Here is a 19,525-nt window from a genome sequence, read left to right as displayed (position 1 = left end):
GGGGTGTCAAACTCATTTTAGCTCAGGGGCCACATACAGCCTAATATGATATGAAGTGGGCTGGACCAGTAAAATAACAGTGAAAAAAGTCAAATTAAATTATGATAATGTTAACATCTACAAAAATCTGAATAACATGAACAACTGGAAACATCTCAAGAAAAACAAGTCCAATTTTAACAATATTCTGCCTCAGATTATCAGTTAATCCTTTATACACATGCATTACAACTTACATTACAATTACAAATGCACAACACATTTAATAACAGACAGAATATTGGTAAAATTGCATTTACTTATCTTAAGACATCTCAGGTTTTTCACATTTTTTGGAAAATAAGAGTTTTTAATATAAACATTTTCATGTAATTTTACTTTTTTACACTAAAACAAAGATAAAATTTGCTGTTTTCATTGTTTATAGGTTTAATATGATAGTATTTTACTGGTTCTGACCTACTTGAGATCTAATTGGTCTGTATGTGGAATCTGAATTAAAATGATTTTGACATCCTCGATTGTTAATATCTTCAGTGTAATTTTTGTATTTCACAAATCCATCCTATGGGCCAGATTGGATCCTTTAGCGGGCCGGATTTGGCCCCTGGGCCGCATGTTTGACACCTGTGGTATAGAGTATTTACAACATAGTCTGAGGGTTATGCGGTTCTTCGAACTACTGCAGAAAGCATCTATATATTAAAATAGTGCAGATGTAAAACGAATATATACATGTAATAGTTAAAAAGGCAAATTGACTGGAAAACATAAATGTATTTGTCTTGTACTTTGTAACTACTATAATAAAGGAATCACATTCACATTATTTGTCTAAATATTAACAGATGACTGTATTTTGCAGACAGTGTTGCATCATGGGTCATTTGTAGACTTAAGGTTAGACTTGCAAGTTTATGGCCATTTACGTCAAAGTTAAAAGTTTTTCACTTAAAAGAAAGAGCAACAGCACAAAACAAAACATTAGAGATATTCTATGCATTTATGAGAAGATAAAAAAGAAAAATATTTTCATTTCATTACTAAACTGTGGCAGGACAATTTAGACTATGATGGACATCCACAGTGTAAGCAATTAAACACTTTTACCTTGAGCCTAAATCCAGTACACTTCTAACACAAGAATAAAGATTTATTGTGGTGTCTTTAATGTTAATAATACTGTGTTTTAACTGTGCAAATAGAGAACAACTATTTCTAGACTAAAGAATGACCACAATTCAAATATTGTTGGTGAAAAAATAAACTTTAACAAATAACATAGACATCTATATAAAATAAGAAAAGTTATAAAACAAAAAGATTATTCTGGCATTTAGAGCAGACAACAGATGTATGCTATATGCACATGTGATATACTGAATGTGAATGTCTGATACTGAATGTCAATAAAAAATAAATTATAAAAAAATAAAATAGGAAAAGCTCTAAACCAACATAAAATCAGGCGTCTTATCTCGATAGATTGAAATTAGCAATTGTGTTAACTCCAGCACCGTCCCATTCAATGAAATGAAATGAAATTTAATTAAAAAAGGTTTTTTTTATCTTGTCTAATTTTACATACGTGAATGTAAAGTTTCCGTATATGCAGCAGTTCGTCACAAATTAGCCTTCCAGAAGCACAGAAGTAGTCAGAGAACAATATTATAAAGACACAAAGGGTGTTTTGTTATTTGTGGACTCACTTTGTGATCACACATACGACAGCGAGCACTATAAGCAGGAGAAGAAGAGCTCCTGCGATCCCAAGAAGAATGGCTAAGAGATCTGCGGAGACAAAGAGAAGAAAAATGATACAGATCCTGATTTTGTATAAATGAAAGGTAAAAAGTGGCGTTTACTCACTGCTCTTCTTCTGCAGATTAATTTTGGTCACTGCCCCAAAGTCTCCCTCCTCTGGGATACAGTTGGACATGTTGAGATAGAAGCTGTAGGGGACTATTAACTTGTCTTCAGGTGTTTCGTCCTCCCTGCGGCTCATCATCTCCTCCTCGTATCCCAGCATCTTCACCTTCATGGCGGTGTGTCTGTCGTTGCATTTGGGTTGGCTGACGTTGACAAACTGCATGAGTGCCTGGTACTGGTTGGGCACAGTGACGATCCAGGACACGGTGGAGGACGCCTTCATGCCTTTGGGCCAGTTCGGGGTGGCCAGCAGAGTCGGGGAGGACACGTCTGGGGTCACTCTGTAAATAACAGTCTCTGGAAAAGATACAAAGAATACTGAATCTCTCTTATTTGTGGTGCAATGCTGCCCCCAAGTGGATTAATAATAAACTAACAGCAAGGGTCTTCATTGAAAAAGAAATAACAACACCACAGTGTAAGATAACAAATTTTAACCCACAAAGACTCAAACAACCACCGGTGACCAAAACCATCTACTGATCTAAACTGTTTAATACCTGTTGATCCACTAATACTATTAATCCATGTAAATAATTGGTGTAAAATGCAGTTTATCATCTGTTCATGGTCATCAGATACAGTATGACCCATTTGGACATTCAGAGGCTCCGTAGTTACCATGGAAACACCATCATCTTCTACAACATCATTCACCAGTAAAACCCATGGAGTTGGATCAATGACAGTGGATGGAGATGCTTGTTTTTATGTTCAGTTATTGATATATTTGCTGAAAAAGTCACTTTTTCTTCAGTTTTCTCAGTTTCTGATATAATAACCCTCAACTTTAATCTAAGTTTTTATGAACATCTACATAATCAATGAATTAAATATAGGAAAATACATGGTTTACTTTGAAAAAAAAAACACAAAATACGATGGATAATATTACAACCAATGGTGATAATGATTGATAAATCAATGGTGGTGGGAACTGCCACTAAAGTAGCTCTGGGCCTTTATGGGTTAATACATCCAACAGCCACAAAACATCAAAACTAAACTGAGTGTGGAGACTGGGACTGAGACAAATAAGAAATGTGTGCAATGAGATGGAAAAATGCAAATTACAAAAATTATGTAGCATTATTAAAACTCACTTTGACCTGTATTTTATTGTAGACACTATGGACACAATGTTGGGATGAAAAAATGTTTAGCATGAGAGCTACGCTGGGTAAAAAATGTTTTCAAAGTGCACAAAGTAATGATTTGAGAGTGTAAAAAAGGGCTGGATCTAATTGAACAAAAAGACAGACAGACTAATAGCAGGTATCCCAAAAATAAAGGATATAATATAATGTTAAAAAAAAAAAAAAAAAAAAAAAAAAGACACACACACATCTGTGCATCTCTGAGTAAAAAAATACAAGCCCTTTATTACCTCATGAAAACACCAACACATTTAAACTCAGAAAGAATCTTCATCAGAGCGTCAAACCACAAAAGAGATTCTTTCTGCTTTCAGAGTTGTTGTTTTTTAATTGTCGTTTCTCACACATTGTATTTTTTGGGACCCCTGCTATTAGTCATTCAGCCTTTGTTAGTCCTGTATTTCATGTTTTGTCTGCTCAACTTATAAAAATTCATCCACTAAAGATATTCAGGCTGCAACTCATTAAAAAAAGTTGACAGGGGCAACTAGGGATGAAGGAGTTCAAATATGTAAAAAAAAAAAACAAAAAAAAACAAAAACAATGTGATTTAAAACAGACAATATGAAGAGATGATTGTGATCCTGAGTTGCAGGATCTGGGAAAGGTCAAGCTCTTTAGCAGCAAATGTAGGCAGAGGAGCGGCATTTTTTAAATAAATGCATGAAAAAATTATTCAAATGTTTTAAAACAATATTCAGGAAAGAAAGACAGGGAGGGATTTGGATATTTCACCATCTATGGTACTGAAAATAATGACGATTTTAAAGGTATCTGAATGTATTACAGTGTGTAAAAGGGAAGAGCGTCATCTCTGATCGCTCTAATGACACCACATCAAGAACAGTCACTCATTCTGGAGCCGACAGAACCACATGGACTCAGGGTTAATGTGGAAAATCTTTGTCAAGTTCCAAAATACACAGTTACATCCACAACAACAAGACCCTTCTAGAGAGTTTTAAGAATTTTTAGGAACCTACAGATACTCAATAAATTAGCTTTGTGATAGAATCTGTTTTGTCTCTACATTAGACCTAAATGTACACGTTATACATTTTTTATATTGCATTTATATAAAACTAATATAGCTGTGGGTTATATAAAAACAACATAACTGAGATAATCATATATGGTATAAATTATAAGCAAAATTGTATATAATAATAAATTATAGCCAATTGTATGTTGTATTTATATGGGTTTATATTTAGGACACATGCTATGGATAATGATGTAGAATTATATATACGATAATTATTATATTGATGGATACAGACATATGTACATGTTGTATTAACCGTGTAAAGCCTGAACCATTCAATCATTGACAGAAAATTCCAGTTCTTTGAAACTGGAGCCTTTATTGGTCCTTCTGAACAACCCCAATTTCTTTTTTCCAAATATCAATTTCCATGCATGAGTTTAAATTTTGTGTCATATTTGATACATCAGGTCTCAATGCTCCAATATTATTATTTTTGAACAAACAAAAACATAATATAACACAAACATGTAACAAATTGGTAATTCCTTTTCAAAATTGACAAAGTTCTTCCTCATTAATGACAGTCTTGTAGTATCACTGGAAAGGCCTCTGGTGAATGAATTCCTCCCCCCTGGTGGATTATCAGTGTATTGCATTGATGTATACGTCAGGTTTTTGAAGAAAAAAAATATCACACTGATCATGTAGAGGGCTTCAAAACTCATGTATCAAATATGACACGTTTGGTGTTATAGGGTTAATTTAGATTGGTATAGTTTGTTTATTGTTTTGAAATAAAGGGTTGGGATTAAAAAAGTGTTTACTTCTTCACACTCCCTTTCAGATGTGTAAACAACACTTCATTTGTATTAAGCATTTCTTTTGTATAACACATCTTTGGCAATTTGCTTTTGTTGGTGGTATATTGTACTCTTTACATGTCTGAAATAAAACATTCACAAAAAATAGGACCAATGGCCCTGTAGCTTACCGGCACTTCCTATCTGTTATAATGGGGAAATTTTTCAAAGTCGCACCAAATTCAGAATCAGAGCCGGATCCAAATAATTTCACTAACTTTTGTTGACATCATCATAAAGAAGCTGTATACCAAGTTTGAAGTCAATCGGAATTGTAGTTTCAGAGAAGAAAACAATTGAAATTTTTGTAACAGACGACAGATGCCGCCGCCGGAGGCCGCATGACGACATTAGCTTACAGCCAATCGGCCGGTAAGCTAAAAACACCAAATATTTTTTCTAAATCTAGCTTTCGTTTTACCTGGGATTTCAGGACTGAAGGAGACGTTGAGAAAATGGCCCCTGGTCCTGCTGAAGTTTGGTGTATGAGCAGTGATGGAGACGTTGGTGTGGACCTGGACTTTCTGGATGGCTCCATTGAAGCAGAAATCTCCAATATTAAAACCGTCAGCTTCGGCCACGTGCAGTAAAACGGACTGAGCACATTCCTGACCGGGTACAGACTGGCGGAGGCTGCCGGTGGGCGACACCAGATCTGCTGTGGCGTCCTGAGGGAAGTTCAGGTTCCAGGTGAAGCTGTGCAGAGGCATCGGCAGACAGGACGCCAGTTTGGGCACCGTCAGCAGAGTCCCGGGACACGACGACACATTCCAACATTCTGTTATTAAAAAGACACAGGCTTTATGGATTCAGATACAGACCGCAGCAGAAAAAATACTAAAGTCTTTAACCAAAACACACACTATACATTTAGAACATTTACACTGGTTCAAACTGAACTGAAGCCTTCAAGTGGTCTTTAAAGCAGGGGTGTCAAACATATGGTCCACGGGCCAAAGCCAGCCCACCATGGGGTCCAATCCGGCCTGTGCCTTGAACTTGTGGAATCCAAAATTACACTGAGATTTTAACAGTCAAAGGTTTCAAAATCATTTAAGTTCAGGGCCACATTTAGCCTAATTACAATCTGAAGTGGATCAGACCAGGAAAATACTATCATAACAAACTATAAATAATGAAGACTCCAAAATGTTGTCTTCGCTTTAGTGAAAAATGTAAATTACATTTGCAAACTACCCTTTGACTAGCAATGTGAATAACTTGAAATATGAACACCCTGAAATGTCATAAGATAAGTGCAATTTTACCAATACTCTACCTTTTACTAAATGTTTTGTGTCTGTATAGACCCTCTGTGATCTGTAAGTTGTAATGTACACGTAGAAATGTTAAACGGAACACACTAATACATTATTTATTGATTCTGGATTATTGAAATGGCAGGAGCTAGTTAAGTTACAGACATTACTTGTTATGTTCAAGGCCAAAAGTAAAGCACTACCAGCTAAATTACAAGAACTGTTTGTCTTCACTTCAGAGAATGAAGAGCATAGAAGGAAAGGTCATTTCAAACACCAGTGTGCCCGGACAACTTTGAAGCAGAGGTGTGTATCAGTGGTTGGTGTTAAACTCTGGAATTCTCTTTATAATGAGCTGAAGGTCTGTAAAAACATATTCCAATTGAAAAAAGTGAATAAAGAAAGAACAATGAGATTATATGAACAGTTATAAGTTTTTCCATTTGGCTTCATATTTGTTTTGTATTTTGTGACATTTATTTACTTGCTTTGGACTGGTAAAATGTTTTTGCGTCATTTCATCAGGTTTATATTTACTTATGTTTTGTACTTTCTGGATATGTAGTTTTGCACTTGGTTTTGTATTCATTTGGTACTATCTTTGGATGTATTTAGTTGGTTTGTCTGACTTTATACAGTATGATTTTATAGCTAGTTGTGTATGGCTAACCATTAAGGTTATTATTATTTAGAAGGGGGCAGGAAATATAAGATTTTCTTCATCCTGCTCCTTTTCAAGCATGAGTGTGTACATGTTTATTTACTTGATGATTATTGAATGTTTACTGATGAAATGCACAACCATGAGCGAAATAAAATAAATAAAAATAAATAAATAAATAAAATAATATTGTTAGAATTGCACTTATTTTTCTTAAGAAATTCTTGTTCATGGGTGTGTCATATTTTTTTAAAGGATACTTTGGAGATCTAAACAATTTCATAACGTAATATTACTTTTTTCACTCTAAAACCTAGAGAAAAATTCGGAGTTGACATTATTTTTAGGACATTATGTTATTATTTTACTGGCCCAACCCACTCAAGATTATACTGAGTTTAAAATGAGTTTGACACCCCTGCTTTAAAGCATTCAGACAGTTTTACCTTTCAGAACCACTGCACTGAGTTTCAGTTAGTTTGGAACTGAGTTAATTTGTTAATACAGCAGTTACACAATAGCACAAAGGATTAATAAAGTCTATTTCATCTTATCTTATTCCAACAACGTCAAACTGGGAAGACCCCAAAAACCTGCAGTTTTAAAGATACTCTAATGAGGCTCACTTTGCGATGGCAACACAACTGAGTCACAGTCCTGCAGATCTGTACATATGCCCACTTTACTGTTTTCAACACATCACCTTTGAGGACCACATACTCACTTGTTGCTTAAAGGAGTGATATTTTGCTTTTTTTTTTTTAAATGGAATTATGCATTTTAAAACATTTCCCTGTGGTCTACATAAACTGTAAATGCTCTGTTTGGGTCTGAATTCTTCATTAATTCAACTCCATAGGTCCATCTTCAACCCTGTTTCTTAGTAATGACACCAGAAAGGTCGTTTTGAGCGCTGGTCCTATAAATGCAAATGAGCCGCTTCATGCCCCACCCCCTCCAGGTTGTTGGCTGTGCTGCTCTGTCCTGTTCAACCACTTGTGTTCGTTAATACAATAAACAACTGAACATTTTAGGTTTGAAGTTTAGACATATTTTCAGTTTTTACTACAACCGCTGCTGCTGACAAGCAATTCTGGTGTATTCGGAGAAATGTTCGTCGAAAGTCTTGACCTTATATGTGCAAATGTCGTTACGTAACTAGTTATAGATGTAACAAATTGAGAAGGAATTAAAAACAGGTTGTAGAAATCCACTCAGTTTTTGCCAGAATGAATATATAGATAGTTTTGCAGCACCCGGAGGGTTCAAATTCAAACTTTATGAACTATTAGGGTCTAAATACACAAATAAATGAACCAAAGACTAATAAAAGTGGGTTTAGCAAAATATGACCCATTTAATATATCCCACTTACTAAAAGATGACATTGCAGCAAAATATTCAGCATTACCGCTACTTCACCTACCAGTGGTGATAATGTTTGGGCTGATCAGTAAATATGTTCATAAAAAGTGAAGCATTTTTATGGATTCTCTTTCCTTTTCTAATATGCACTAGTTGTCATTCTTTACCTTTAATTATTCAGATGGGCTTATACTTCCAAATACCTTATTGTGAATTTAAAAATGTGATACATCAGAGACCACAAACAACAAGAGCTGCTATGTTTGAAATAAAGACCAAAGTCTCACCGATGACTTCACTTGCAGTCAGTCGCACATCTTCATTTGGACAGTCGAGGAAGGACAGACTGGTTTTAGTGCCTGCAGCCATGTTTATCTTCTTCTCCAGCTTTGAGTTCACACTCATCTCACAGTAGGGATCAGAGCCCACTTTCTCGATCTGCACAGACACTGCTTGGTGTTTGGTTAGATCCACTGTGCACAGAACTGAGAAGAAAAGGAAAAATGAAGGACAACAGTTCAGTGAATACAATAATGCAGTTAGATAAGAATTTGTGTTTCATGAAGCAGTAAAAATGATTTGTGTTTATTACCTTTTTCATTTCTATGATTAAAGCCCTAGTACATGTTTTTTAATAATGATGAGCAATAAATGTAGTAGTGGGTTAAACTTTTTATAACCTCAACATCACCGAAAAGATTCAGATCCTAATCTACATTCAGTGCATGAAGCTAGTAGCCCCTTGTGCTAACATATGCAAATTTATGATAATAATGCAAATGAATTCCTAAAAACCCACTATTAATGTGTTTCTGAATCCTGTTCCACCCCCTGTAGAGTGGATTTAAATAACATAACATCATTCACAGTTAAATACATGTACAGTCTTTGTATCTCTGAGTACAAACACAAATGTGTTATTCAGCTTCAGAAATACTCTGAATGTAAACGGGGTCCACTGGTCTGTCGTCACCTCTAGATTTCCGGACCCTCAGCTGTCAGCCTGTGTTTTAATCCTCTACCTGGATGACCGCTCCTCATCACGGACACTTTGAAGTCCAGGCCAAGTCCCTGCAGTGACGTGTTGGTTATACAGTTCTTCAGCATCATGTTGAAGTTCCCCTGCTGATGCATTGGCTGAGGATCCGTCAGGCTCCGCTGGGCCACCCTCTTGCCTTCCTTGTAGTATTCCACCATCACTTCCTTCTGGAGGCATTCTGGGGCCATGTGATCATTAAAGTGCATTGTGTAGTTGTGCATGCTGGGCACTATGAAGTCCCACTGCATCACCTCATTATCAGGGAAACTCTGAGGATAGTTTGGGCTGGTTAAGCGTGTATCTGATACACCCCTTGGCAGGTGGACTTTGACAACAGCCAACACTGGAAGGAAGAGGGGGTAAAATATTTGAAACATGCACAAAAAGTCATCTACATCTTTGTGAATCTGATTTATCATACAAAAGTCAGTAGAAATGCCGGTTGGGCAGTAGTGCTTTAGTAGACAGGGTTTTTTAGGAAAAAAATAGGTAAGTGGTCTATGAAAAAACAAGACTCCTGGACCTTCTCTGGACTCTGTTTTCAGGGTTTAGATTAAAGATGTCAGCTAATATGCAGCTTTGTCAGAGTGGGGGTATATAAATATGGTGATTGACAGGTGTAATGACCAATCTACCTCCAAACTGTGATATGTAGTTTCACTACATAACTTTATCTAACTTTAACAGACACCTAACTTTATCTAGTTAATGGCATGAGGGAAATAAATTGTACCATAAATGATGTTTATCATTCATTCATTCATTATCTGAACCCGCTTCATCCTCACTAGGGTCACGGGGGTCGCTTGGAGCCTATCCCAGCTATTTAAGGGCGAAGGCGGGGTACACCCTGGACAAGTCGCCAGTTCATCACAGGGCTGACATATACAGACAAACAATCACTCTCACATTCACACCTATGGGCAATTTAGATTAACGAATTAACCTATTAGTGCATGTCTTTGGATGGTGGGAGGAAGCTGGAGTACCCGGAGAGAACCCACGCAGACATGGGGAGAACATGCAAACTCCACACAGAAAGGACCCACCCCCGTCGAGTGGTGTTTGAATTGAACCCAGGGCCTTCTTGTTGTGAGGCACGAGTGTTAACCACTGCACCACCGTGTCACATGATGTTTATCAATTTAAAAAATAACTTTATGGGCCAAGAAAGTCATAGTTTGTGGTAAAAATATTAAGGAAAGCTGAGAAATGTAGTTTTGTGTTAAACAGCTGAATGGACTACATCTCTTGTCGCACGTGATACATGTCACTACTAACAAAATGGCCGCTAACTTGATATATTTCACTTTAATCTTCAGAAAAAAATTATTAAAGGAGGTGAAAATCACTACAGTTTGGTGCAGCGATGTCTTCAGTGACTCTGAACAGATCATGGACAGAAACCAATACGATGATGTAACTGTTCAACACTTACAAAAAATATCATATGTGTGAATGATGCTTAATATAATCAGAATCAAAAAATTACTTGTGTCACCATTGACTGTAATGCAGTAGTTTGTTTGGACAGAGAAAAGAGCTGCAGGGGAAGATGTGTATTTTTAATTTCCAGCACTTTTTCCTGACTTCTGCCTCCTAAAGCTTTAATTCTCTGTAAAAATGATTCAAATCTTACGGTCAGTCTGAGGTCCTTCGCTGAATGGAGAGGAAACAGGATCCACCTTTGTGTTTGCAGGCACCTTCAGAATGATCCGGCCCTTGTATCGGACCTGGATGCTGCTCACAGGGCCTCCTTTGCAGAAAGTACCCATGTCTGTGGGACCAGAGCGCAGATAGCTGATGATGGAGTAGGTGTGGTCATCGGGACACGTCTCCCCATCGGGAATCTGTTGCATTCCTGGCTCTGGAAAGTCCAGTTGAAACGCCTGCGTGGTCCCAACTTTAAAATCCCAGCTGAAACTGCGGTTGAAGTCTGGGAACAATGAGTACTCGGATGGAAGAACGTCACCGGAGCAGGAGACCTTGGAACAGTCTGAAATTGTAAGACACAAAAGAGCATGTTAAGAGCTGGTGCTAAGGTTTCATATGAGTGTTAGTGCTGACAACATTAGCACAGCAGTGGAATCAGATCTGTCATTTTACTCATGTATGGTCGCAGAAAAAAATATTAGACCATCAAAAGTCATCAGAAACAACAGTTATGCAATCAAGTACTAACTCCTGTGTGTATCATGTGACTAAAACAGACAAGAAAACACGGAATGCCGAAAAGGTTATTGGTTATTATCAAGAAAACCATGGAAAATGGCTAGATATCAGCTCTGAAATTAAACTCTTATGAGCTATTTTTGTTGTTATCATTATATTTGTCCAAACAAATGTACCTTTAGTTGTACCAGGCATTAAAATGAACAAGAAATTGAAGAAAACAAGGGTGGTCTAATAATTTTTTCCATGGCTGTAGCTGTACTTAATTACAAATATGATGTAGTGGCATTGTTCTTTACTTCAGTGCTTCCATTACTCATTTAAACTCCACTACACCTCAGAGGTACAGGTACTTTTTTCTACTCTGTTGTTTGACTTGACAGCTAGTTACAGTATATTGGAGTCATTTTAATGACGCAAGTGTTGATTTTGAACGTTTTGTGGTAAACTGAGGATGAAATGTTCCTTCATGTGATGACAAAATATTATTCCTTCTTATGCTAAATAAACTCTTTTGCAATACATGGTCACCAAGCTGAAAACAGGCCATGAAAATGTACATTATAGATACATGATCCTCACAGGACAGTGACACTGAGAATCTTTAAGAATATACTGCATTTCTGTAGATTAAACTACCAAGTGAATATAAAGTGCATCAAATGGACTTATCATGTACATATGGGCATGGTCAAGCGGTTACATAGGGGACAAAAAATGTTCAGATGATAATAAGTCAGCCTACATTTACCTGGCATATAAGTGTAATAAATGGATGGAAAGGGTATTTCTGGTATTTTGAGGCCATGCAAAGACATTTGTCAATTTCAGCCACTTTCACCGAAATCTTTTTGAAAAACATCTCAGTTAGATAGGGTAAAAAAACTACATCAAAAATTGGCAAATTTTTCAGCATATCAAAAGTTGCTGTTTTCACTTGAAGTTGCCAAAATTAATATTACCATAGTGTCAGGTATATTGTTTACTGCAACTCCTGCAATTTTGGTGAAAAAAAATGAATCGGCCTAGGGTTGGGGGATATCAATATGAAGGGAAGTCTGGTTACGTAGGGTAAAGTGATTTTGGTTACGCAAAGTAAATTCTCAAGTCCTCAAGGCTGGTAATTAAAATTATCTGTCAAGCACAAATGATTTAATATTATCCCAAAATCATGCTTGGAGTGAATATGTATAAATAATATTTAAAACCTATAATCATTAAGGTTGAGATATAAACCAGTACTCTCTTGGGCAAGTAAAGTATGAGACAAAAATGTAAATGTGGATGTGAAATATAGTCTTTTAAAACAATGAAAATCAATCGGCTTTCTCTTTTTTTTGTAGACATCATTTAGAAACAGTAAAGTTGGTTTTAGGACTCCCAAACAGTTCTGTGTTAGCTACAAATGACGAAATAAGTCAATCTTAAAATTTTTTTTGTCACCCAACATGTTTATAGTCCTCGGACTGTGCCCATATATATGTAAAATGCAATGTACACATTAATGCAGTACTAAAATTAATCCAAAAACATCATATAAAATAGTAAAAACACTGAGCCTGTTGACATGCACACTAAAAATCTGATCATTATCCAATTTCTGGAGTTGTCAGATTATTCAAGTAATCATTTAAACAGCATTATGGAATATGCTATGTCAGAAAATGGCAGATTTCTCGCCGTTTCCATGAATGTATACCAGGTAATCTGGTGTGTTTCATTCTTTTAGGAAAAAAAAAAATCATAGAAAAAAAAAGTTATGGAGTCAGAACATGATCAGACAATAACAGGAAGTTTGAGTCCACCGTCACTACATATATATTCCAAAAGAAATCTGATAATAGATTGAAACATGTAAACGGTATTTCTATTATCGCATTTCTGAAGTGTATGTCAATGTGTCAGATCTGAATATTACAAATATTTAGTTACTCAGATTTTTATGGTCACATAAACGGGTTCACTGATCCTTACATAATTTTCCTTATACTTTTTAATACCTTTAGCTGTATTCAAGTAATTTCACAGTGTAATATTCTTGGTTTTATTTAAGTGAAGGATCAGACTAACAAAAATAATAATATGAATGATACTAATGAGTCAACAGTTACAGCAGAGGTGATTAATAACTAATGCAGAAACATTTCATCAGCTCAGTTTGACCTCACAGTTTCATGAAATGTGTGCTGGAGACGAGAAGGTATTGAACAAAAACAAATATCTATTGAACTTCTTCTTCATACCCAGATCTCTGTTGATCTCCACTATGAAGACGTCTTGCGGCTGAGGACACGTGAACTCCACCGAGATGTTGCGTGGATCTCTTAGGAGTTGTTTTTTGTCGCAGGTCTGGTCGGCTCCCTCGTTCACACAAGCGTTACAGTCTGAATCATCGTCTTCCCTTTTGATCGTGATCTTTGTATCAGGGTCGGTCGTCACAGAAATCATTCTACTTGCTGAGGAAAAAGCACAGTAAGATACTATTAGACCACAAAACTAAGATTTATTAACACTTTCAGTGCCATGGGCCGATTAAATCGGATTTACGAAAACAACCTGTAAAGTGCCACGGGCCGATCAGATCGGCTTTGGAGAACACGCCATATTTGTGTACAAACAAACCATCCACCCCCATTTCTTTCTCACATTTCGATGACGTTCTTTCTGTGTCCCCCTTTTGAGACCAAGCAGACGGGAATTTGAGGTCACGCGACCAAATAATATTTTTATATCTTTTTAATGTTTCTTATTCTCCGGTGTTTCATCAGAGGGAGCCCTCCATGCCGGGGGGCGGCTGTGGACTCCGGGGGCTGTGGCGCCTTCTCTCACTGGGGTCCGCTCCTTTCTGGTGGGTGGGGGTCCCAGTTGGCCCTCTCCCACTAGTTGGGATGCGGGGCTGTGTTGCTGGTGCCTGGTCGCCGGGGTTGGCGGCTGCCTCCTGGTGCGGATGGCTCCCTGAGACAGCGCCTCCTAAATTGATGTTTTACTTTTACGTGTACATTTTTGTTCTGGTCTACCCATGCTCAGTCAGTCTTCTTAAGTATGTGTGAGCTTGTGGGTTTGCATGTATATGTGTATGTGTGTGTGTGTGTGTGTGCGGGTGAGTGGGTGGGTGTGGGTGACGGTGAAGAAGATAAAACATATAAAGAAACTAAAACTAAACTAAAACTAAGCATTTAGAAAATAATGAAAACTAATAAAAACTAGCAAACCTGCTCTAAAAACTACTTAAAACTAACTGAATTAGAGAAAAAAAAGTCAAAACTAAATAAAACTAAACTATAATGAAAAATCCAAAACTATTATAACCTTGCGGAGTACAATATTTCGTTTGTGTATTTTTTATATGCTGGAATGACAATAAAGTTGAATCTGAAAGATTCTGTGGAAAGTTACTGCCCTATAATTTAGATTAGACTGTCTTTGTGTAAAACGTATTACATACATGTTTATATTTAAAAGTACTCAGATATTATAACTGCACAAGACCATTTGACCTTGAAAAAGTAGGTCAAGGTCACCTATTTTCATTAGTCTTCTGCTCCGTGCTAAGATGCATCCACAGTATAAATTTGGTGCAGATATCTTAATGCATTCTTCAGATTATGCGATTATGTCGTTGAAAGGACAGACAGACTGACAGACAGACAGACCATTACAATACCCCTTTAGTCAGATGTTGGCCGAGGGGTAAAAACCAAATACTAAATAGAAATAAAATCTAATGAAAATCTATTGAATCTATATTCCCTGTTGAATAGAGAATTGATTGATTTATTTGATTTTTGACTTTATTCCGAACATGCAATGAAATTTAACATATATGCACTTGCAAAACATGCATAATAATACAAACGTCAAGAATCATAACAATCTTAGTCAGAAGAGAAGCACAATAATTCCATTTATATGCCTGAAAAGGGGTGGGAAGTATAACAATTGCACTTAAAACCAGTTTTGTTTTTAATTTCCATCAATGCTACTAACTCACTGTGGCACAATTTTACACCTTTACTAAACAATGCCTTTCTAAGTTATATAAGGTTTAATGGATTTTTCATCTTTCCGTTTTTGGCTCATGTAAATCAAGTCTTTCCTTATACCTAAAACCTGAAAAACTAAAACTAATTCTAAAAACTAATCTAAAACTAGTCATTTCTTCCCAACAAAAATAAACAGGCAATCTTAAGTTTAATTAAAACAAAATACTAAATAGAAATAAAATCTCCTGAAAATCTATGGAATCTATATTCTCTACTGAATAGAGAATTACACTTAAGACCAGTTTTGTTTTCAATTTCCGTCAACGCTACTAACTCACTGTGGCACAATTTTACACCTTTACTAAACATTGGTTTCCTAAGTTATATATGGTTTAATGGATTTTCATCTTAATGTTTTTGGCTTGTGTAAATCAAGTCTTTCCTTAAACTTAAAACTAATTCTAGGATTAAATAAAAGCTAAACTAAAAGTAGTCAATTCCTCCAAATAAAAATTAACAGCAACCTAAAGTGAAATGAAAACCAAATATTTAAAATCTATGAAACAGTTCAAAACTGTAATAAGCTAAAGAGTAAACAATCATTCATACAATACAATACTATCAATAATAAAACTGTATGTGTGAACTGTAAGAACCAGGTCTTACCTCTTAGTGCTGCTTTGACTGTGAAGGCTGTCGGGTCCAGTTCTCCTCCTTTGGGCACTTCTAACGTCACATCTATGACTCCAGACAGATCCAGTGTAGACACAGACCCACCTTTACAGTAGCTCTTTGTCACCTTTCTGTCACTTCTACCTGAACTCACTGAGTACTGGTAGCCATCTTGGCATTTTTCTGCACCAGAAATCTCCTTTAGTCCTTGATCAGGGAAGTCCAAAGTCAACACAGTCCTCTCAGGTGAAGCCACAGCCCAGGTAAGGTGTCTGTTAAAGTCCTTGAGGAGGTCGGGATCGACGTCTCCAGAGGCCGGGGAGCAGGAGGTCTGTGTGCACGCTGATTCAACACAACAAATACATGATCATCTTTTCATTGTTTAGCAGGTAACACAATCTGAACACTGAAAGGAAAACTGATACCAATATAAACGTATACACTATATGGACAAAAGTACTGGGACACGTTGAATTCAGGCGTTTCTTTTGTAACACGGGTCTGGGATACAAAACAATAATGAATTGATGTTTATGTCTCACATCGGCATGAACAGGACATTTTACAGCTGTAGCCATGCTGTGTCCCTATATTTTTGCCCACATACTTTATAAACATCAATATTTCCTTAAAGTTTAATGGGATATTTTTCTTCCTAAGTGAGTTGTGAAGAAAGTAGATGGTTAGTTGTGGTAGAAAATGATTATTTATAGTCAGAGCATGAAAAATATTTTAGAAATCTAGAGGTAAAACATAGTCATGGATAAAAAAAAAACAAAAACAAAGTCAATGTAGAGAGAAATCAAGTAAAACCCATCTCTGAGGCATTTTGGAAGCAAAGATGATTTAAACAAAACTAACCAATGCAATGATATTTATCACAATATAAAACAGTATTAAGACATCTGTCGCTATTGTTTTGTATCCCAGACCCCTGTTAGAAAAGAAACACCTGAATTCAATACTTCCCAATACTTTTGTCCATACAGTTATTCTGTCCAAAAGAGCAAAGTCCTTCACTGCAAAAATAAAAATCTTATTTCAAGAAATCTTACCAAGATCATTTTCACTTGTTCCATTGGCAGATTTTTTTACTCGAATTAAGCAAAAAAAAAAAAAAAATCTAATTTGCCAATAGAACAGGTGAAAATGATCTTGGTAAGATTTCTTGAAATACGATTTCAAGATCTATTGTCTAAAAATAAGTTCTTATATCTCACTGAAAAGTTACTCTTCAGGTGATTTTGTCTTATTACCTCCGCCAAGGAGGTTATGTTTCTGCCGGCATTGGTTTGTCTGTCTGTTTGTCTGTCTGTCTGTCTGTGTGTGTGCAAGATAACTCAAAAAGTTATGGATGGATTTGGATGAAAATTTCAGGAAATGTTGATACTGGCACAAGGAACAAATTAGTAAATTTTGGTGGTGATGAAGGGGGGCACTGATCTGCCTTGGCGGAGGTCTGCGCTGTCCGAGTGCTTCTCGTTTTAAGTGTGATGAGATATTTTGACTAGAAATGAGAAAAATACACTTGATAAGATTTAGATTTTTTGCAATGCAGGAACAGCTAAGATCATGTACAGAACCCCCAGAATCCCAGGCCTCTGGTAGAGGACCTGAGCCCGAAGGAGGCACAATATTTATTTATTTATTTATTTATTTACAGCTTTATAAATGTATATGTTTTTTCTTTCTGTTCTGCTGCTTCTTATTATACTTTAATGGAGCAACTGTAACACCCAATAATTACCCCCTGGGATGAATAAAGTATTCTGATTCTGATGATTGATTTAATAGTCCTCACCTATTCTCCTCTTTATGTCAGCGGTGAACACGTCTTGAGGATTAGTGCAACTGAACTCCAGTGACAGCTTGTCGACATCCGTCAGCGTCAACTCGGTTTGGCTGCAGGTTCGAACAGATCCAGCAGAGCACACCTCACATTCAGGATCTGCTTGGTTTCGCCTGATGACCACAGTCGTGCTGGAATCGACACTTACAACCATCGTTCGACCCTCTAAACAGAAAGATAGAAAAATCAGGGAGATAATAAACAGCATTACCACAAACCTTCCCAAAAACAGAATCAGAGTAAACCAGTTCATTATCTAAATGTTCTATGAAACATGCAAATGCAGATACAGCTACTAAAATCTGAATAAAAGCTGTCAGAATATGTAATAAATCAAAATATTGTATTATTCTGAAACATTCATAGTGTAACTACATATAGCCTTGTAATAATACTGTGTAGGTTAATAATGTAAAAAGTGAACAAATTCAGATTTTACAGCTGGAAGTACATTACATAAGCAGAGCATGAGCTTTAAGACAGATGTGTTCAGTATATTGTCAGAATTTTTTTTTTTTTTTTTTTTTAATAAAATGTGGTTATTCTCTGGAGAGCAGGCATATTATAGTTAATGGAAAATAAGCCTAAAACTAAGAAGGAGCAAAGTAAAAAATAGTAAAGTTAAATAATTATGACAAATTTGACACTAAACACAATAAAGAATGCCATATTAATTAAATTTAAACAGAGCTACAGGTAAAGAAAAAATGAGATCACCTTTATTTTTGTATTCACACAATGTTAATGGTTCATGTTATGAATGAATAAAACAGTTTTGCACCTTTAATTGACCTTTAATGCATAATGGTTTTATAAATCAAATCTAATACCATGCATTCTTTCTTTCTGCTTTTTCAGAATCTGTAAATTGCAGGCTTCATCATTATATCCAAAAACTGAGACTGAAGCAAGATAAAAAGTCAAATAAAACGAGTCAATTCCTGAAGACAAAACAAAAATGATAGTACTTAGACACTCTTAACACTAACCTAAACTAAAACACCACATTTAAAAAACCTATGGGATATTTCCAGACTATAATATTACTACTAATGACACTTTATTACTTACTTAATGGTGCAGCCTGGAACACAGACTCCACCTGCACATCTGGATTCACTCTCACTACAATAGAAGCTCCATTGAGCAAATCCAAATGAGTCACTGATCCACCGCGACAGTACTGAGTTTCATCAGAGTCCGCGTTGGACGCTGAAAACTGAAGTCCATCAGTGCATGGCTGTGTGGTCTCCATCAGGCCGTTTCCATGGATCTCCAGACGCACAACTGTCTTCTCAGGAGCCTCCAGCCCCCAGTGGAGGCCTCTGGTGAAATTTGGGAGGATTGACTGTGGAGCTGCTCCTGTTGCAGGGCTGCACGCCTCCTTAGTGCACACTGGAATACAGTTAAAAACAAGAAAAGGCTGTGTTCAAAGTTTTACACTATAATTTTCCTTTAAAGAGGTTCTATGTAGTAATGATATTTCAAACTGGAAAATTCATCAGCCCTTTTTCCACTGCACAAACTTGAAAAAAACATCAGCAAGTTTCCTCTGAATTTACCTGAGTTAAAAAAAAAAAAAATCCATCAA

At 36.4% G+C, this 19,525-nt stretch overlaps 1 protein-coding gene across 1 annotated transcript in view; it reads right to left on the bottom strand.

Annotated features, from left to right (window-relative positions):
• Window positions 1-19,525, bottom strand: part of cdcp1b (CUB domain containing protein 1b) — a 29,512-nt gene that overhangs the window by 3,313 nt on the left and 6,674 nt on the right. The window contains exons 3-12 of the mRNA XM_030148243.1: window positions 19,006-19,329; window positions 17,887-18,099; window positions 16,080-16,427; window positions 13,674-13,886; window positions 10,898-11,254; window positions 9,242-9,601; window positions 8,507-8,704; window positions 5,356-5,712; window positions 1,870-2,226; window positions 1,710-1,791 (exon numbers count right to left, since the gene is read on the bottom strand). Of these exons, the coding sequence (XP_030004103.1) occupies window positions 1,710-1,791; window positions 1,870-2,226; window positions 5,356-5,712; window positions 8,507-8,704; window positions 9,242-9,601; window positions 10,898-11,254; window positions 13,674-13,886; window positions 16,080-16,427; window positions 17,887-18,099; window positions 19,006-19,329 (2,809 nt within the window). The remainder of the gene's footprint in view (window positions 1-1,709; window positions 1,792-1,869; window positions 2,227-5,355; window positions 5,713-8,506; window positions 8,705-9,241; window positions 9,602-10,897; window positions 11,255-13,673; window positions 13,887-16,079; window positions 16,428-17,886; window positions 18,100-19,005; window positions 19,330-19,525) is intronic.

The sequence above is a fragment of the Sphaeramia orbicularis genome, chromosome 11 (genome assembly GCF_902148855.1).
Source record: "Sphaeramia orbicularis chromosome 11, fSphaOr1.1, whole genome shotgun sequence".
Taxonomy (NCBI): domain Eukaryota; kingdom Metazoa; phylum Chordata; class Actinopteri; order Kurtiformes; family Apogonidae; genus Sphaeramia; species Sphaeramia orbicularis.
The sequence above is the reverse complement of the archived record's forward strand: the minus strand, read 5'-3'. Positions and strand labels throughout refer to the sequence as shown.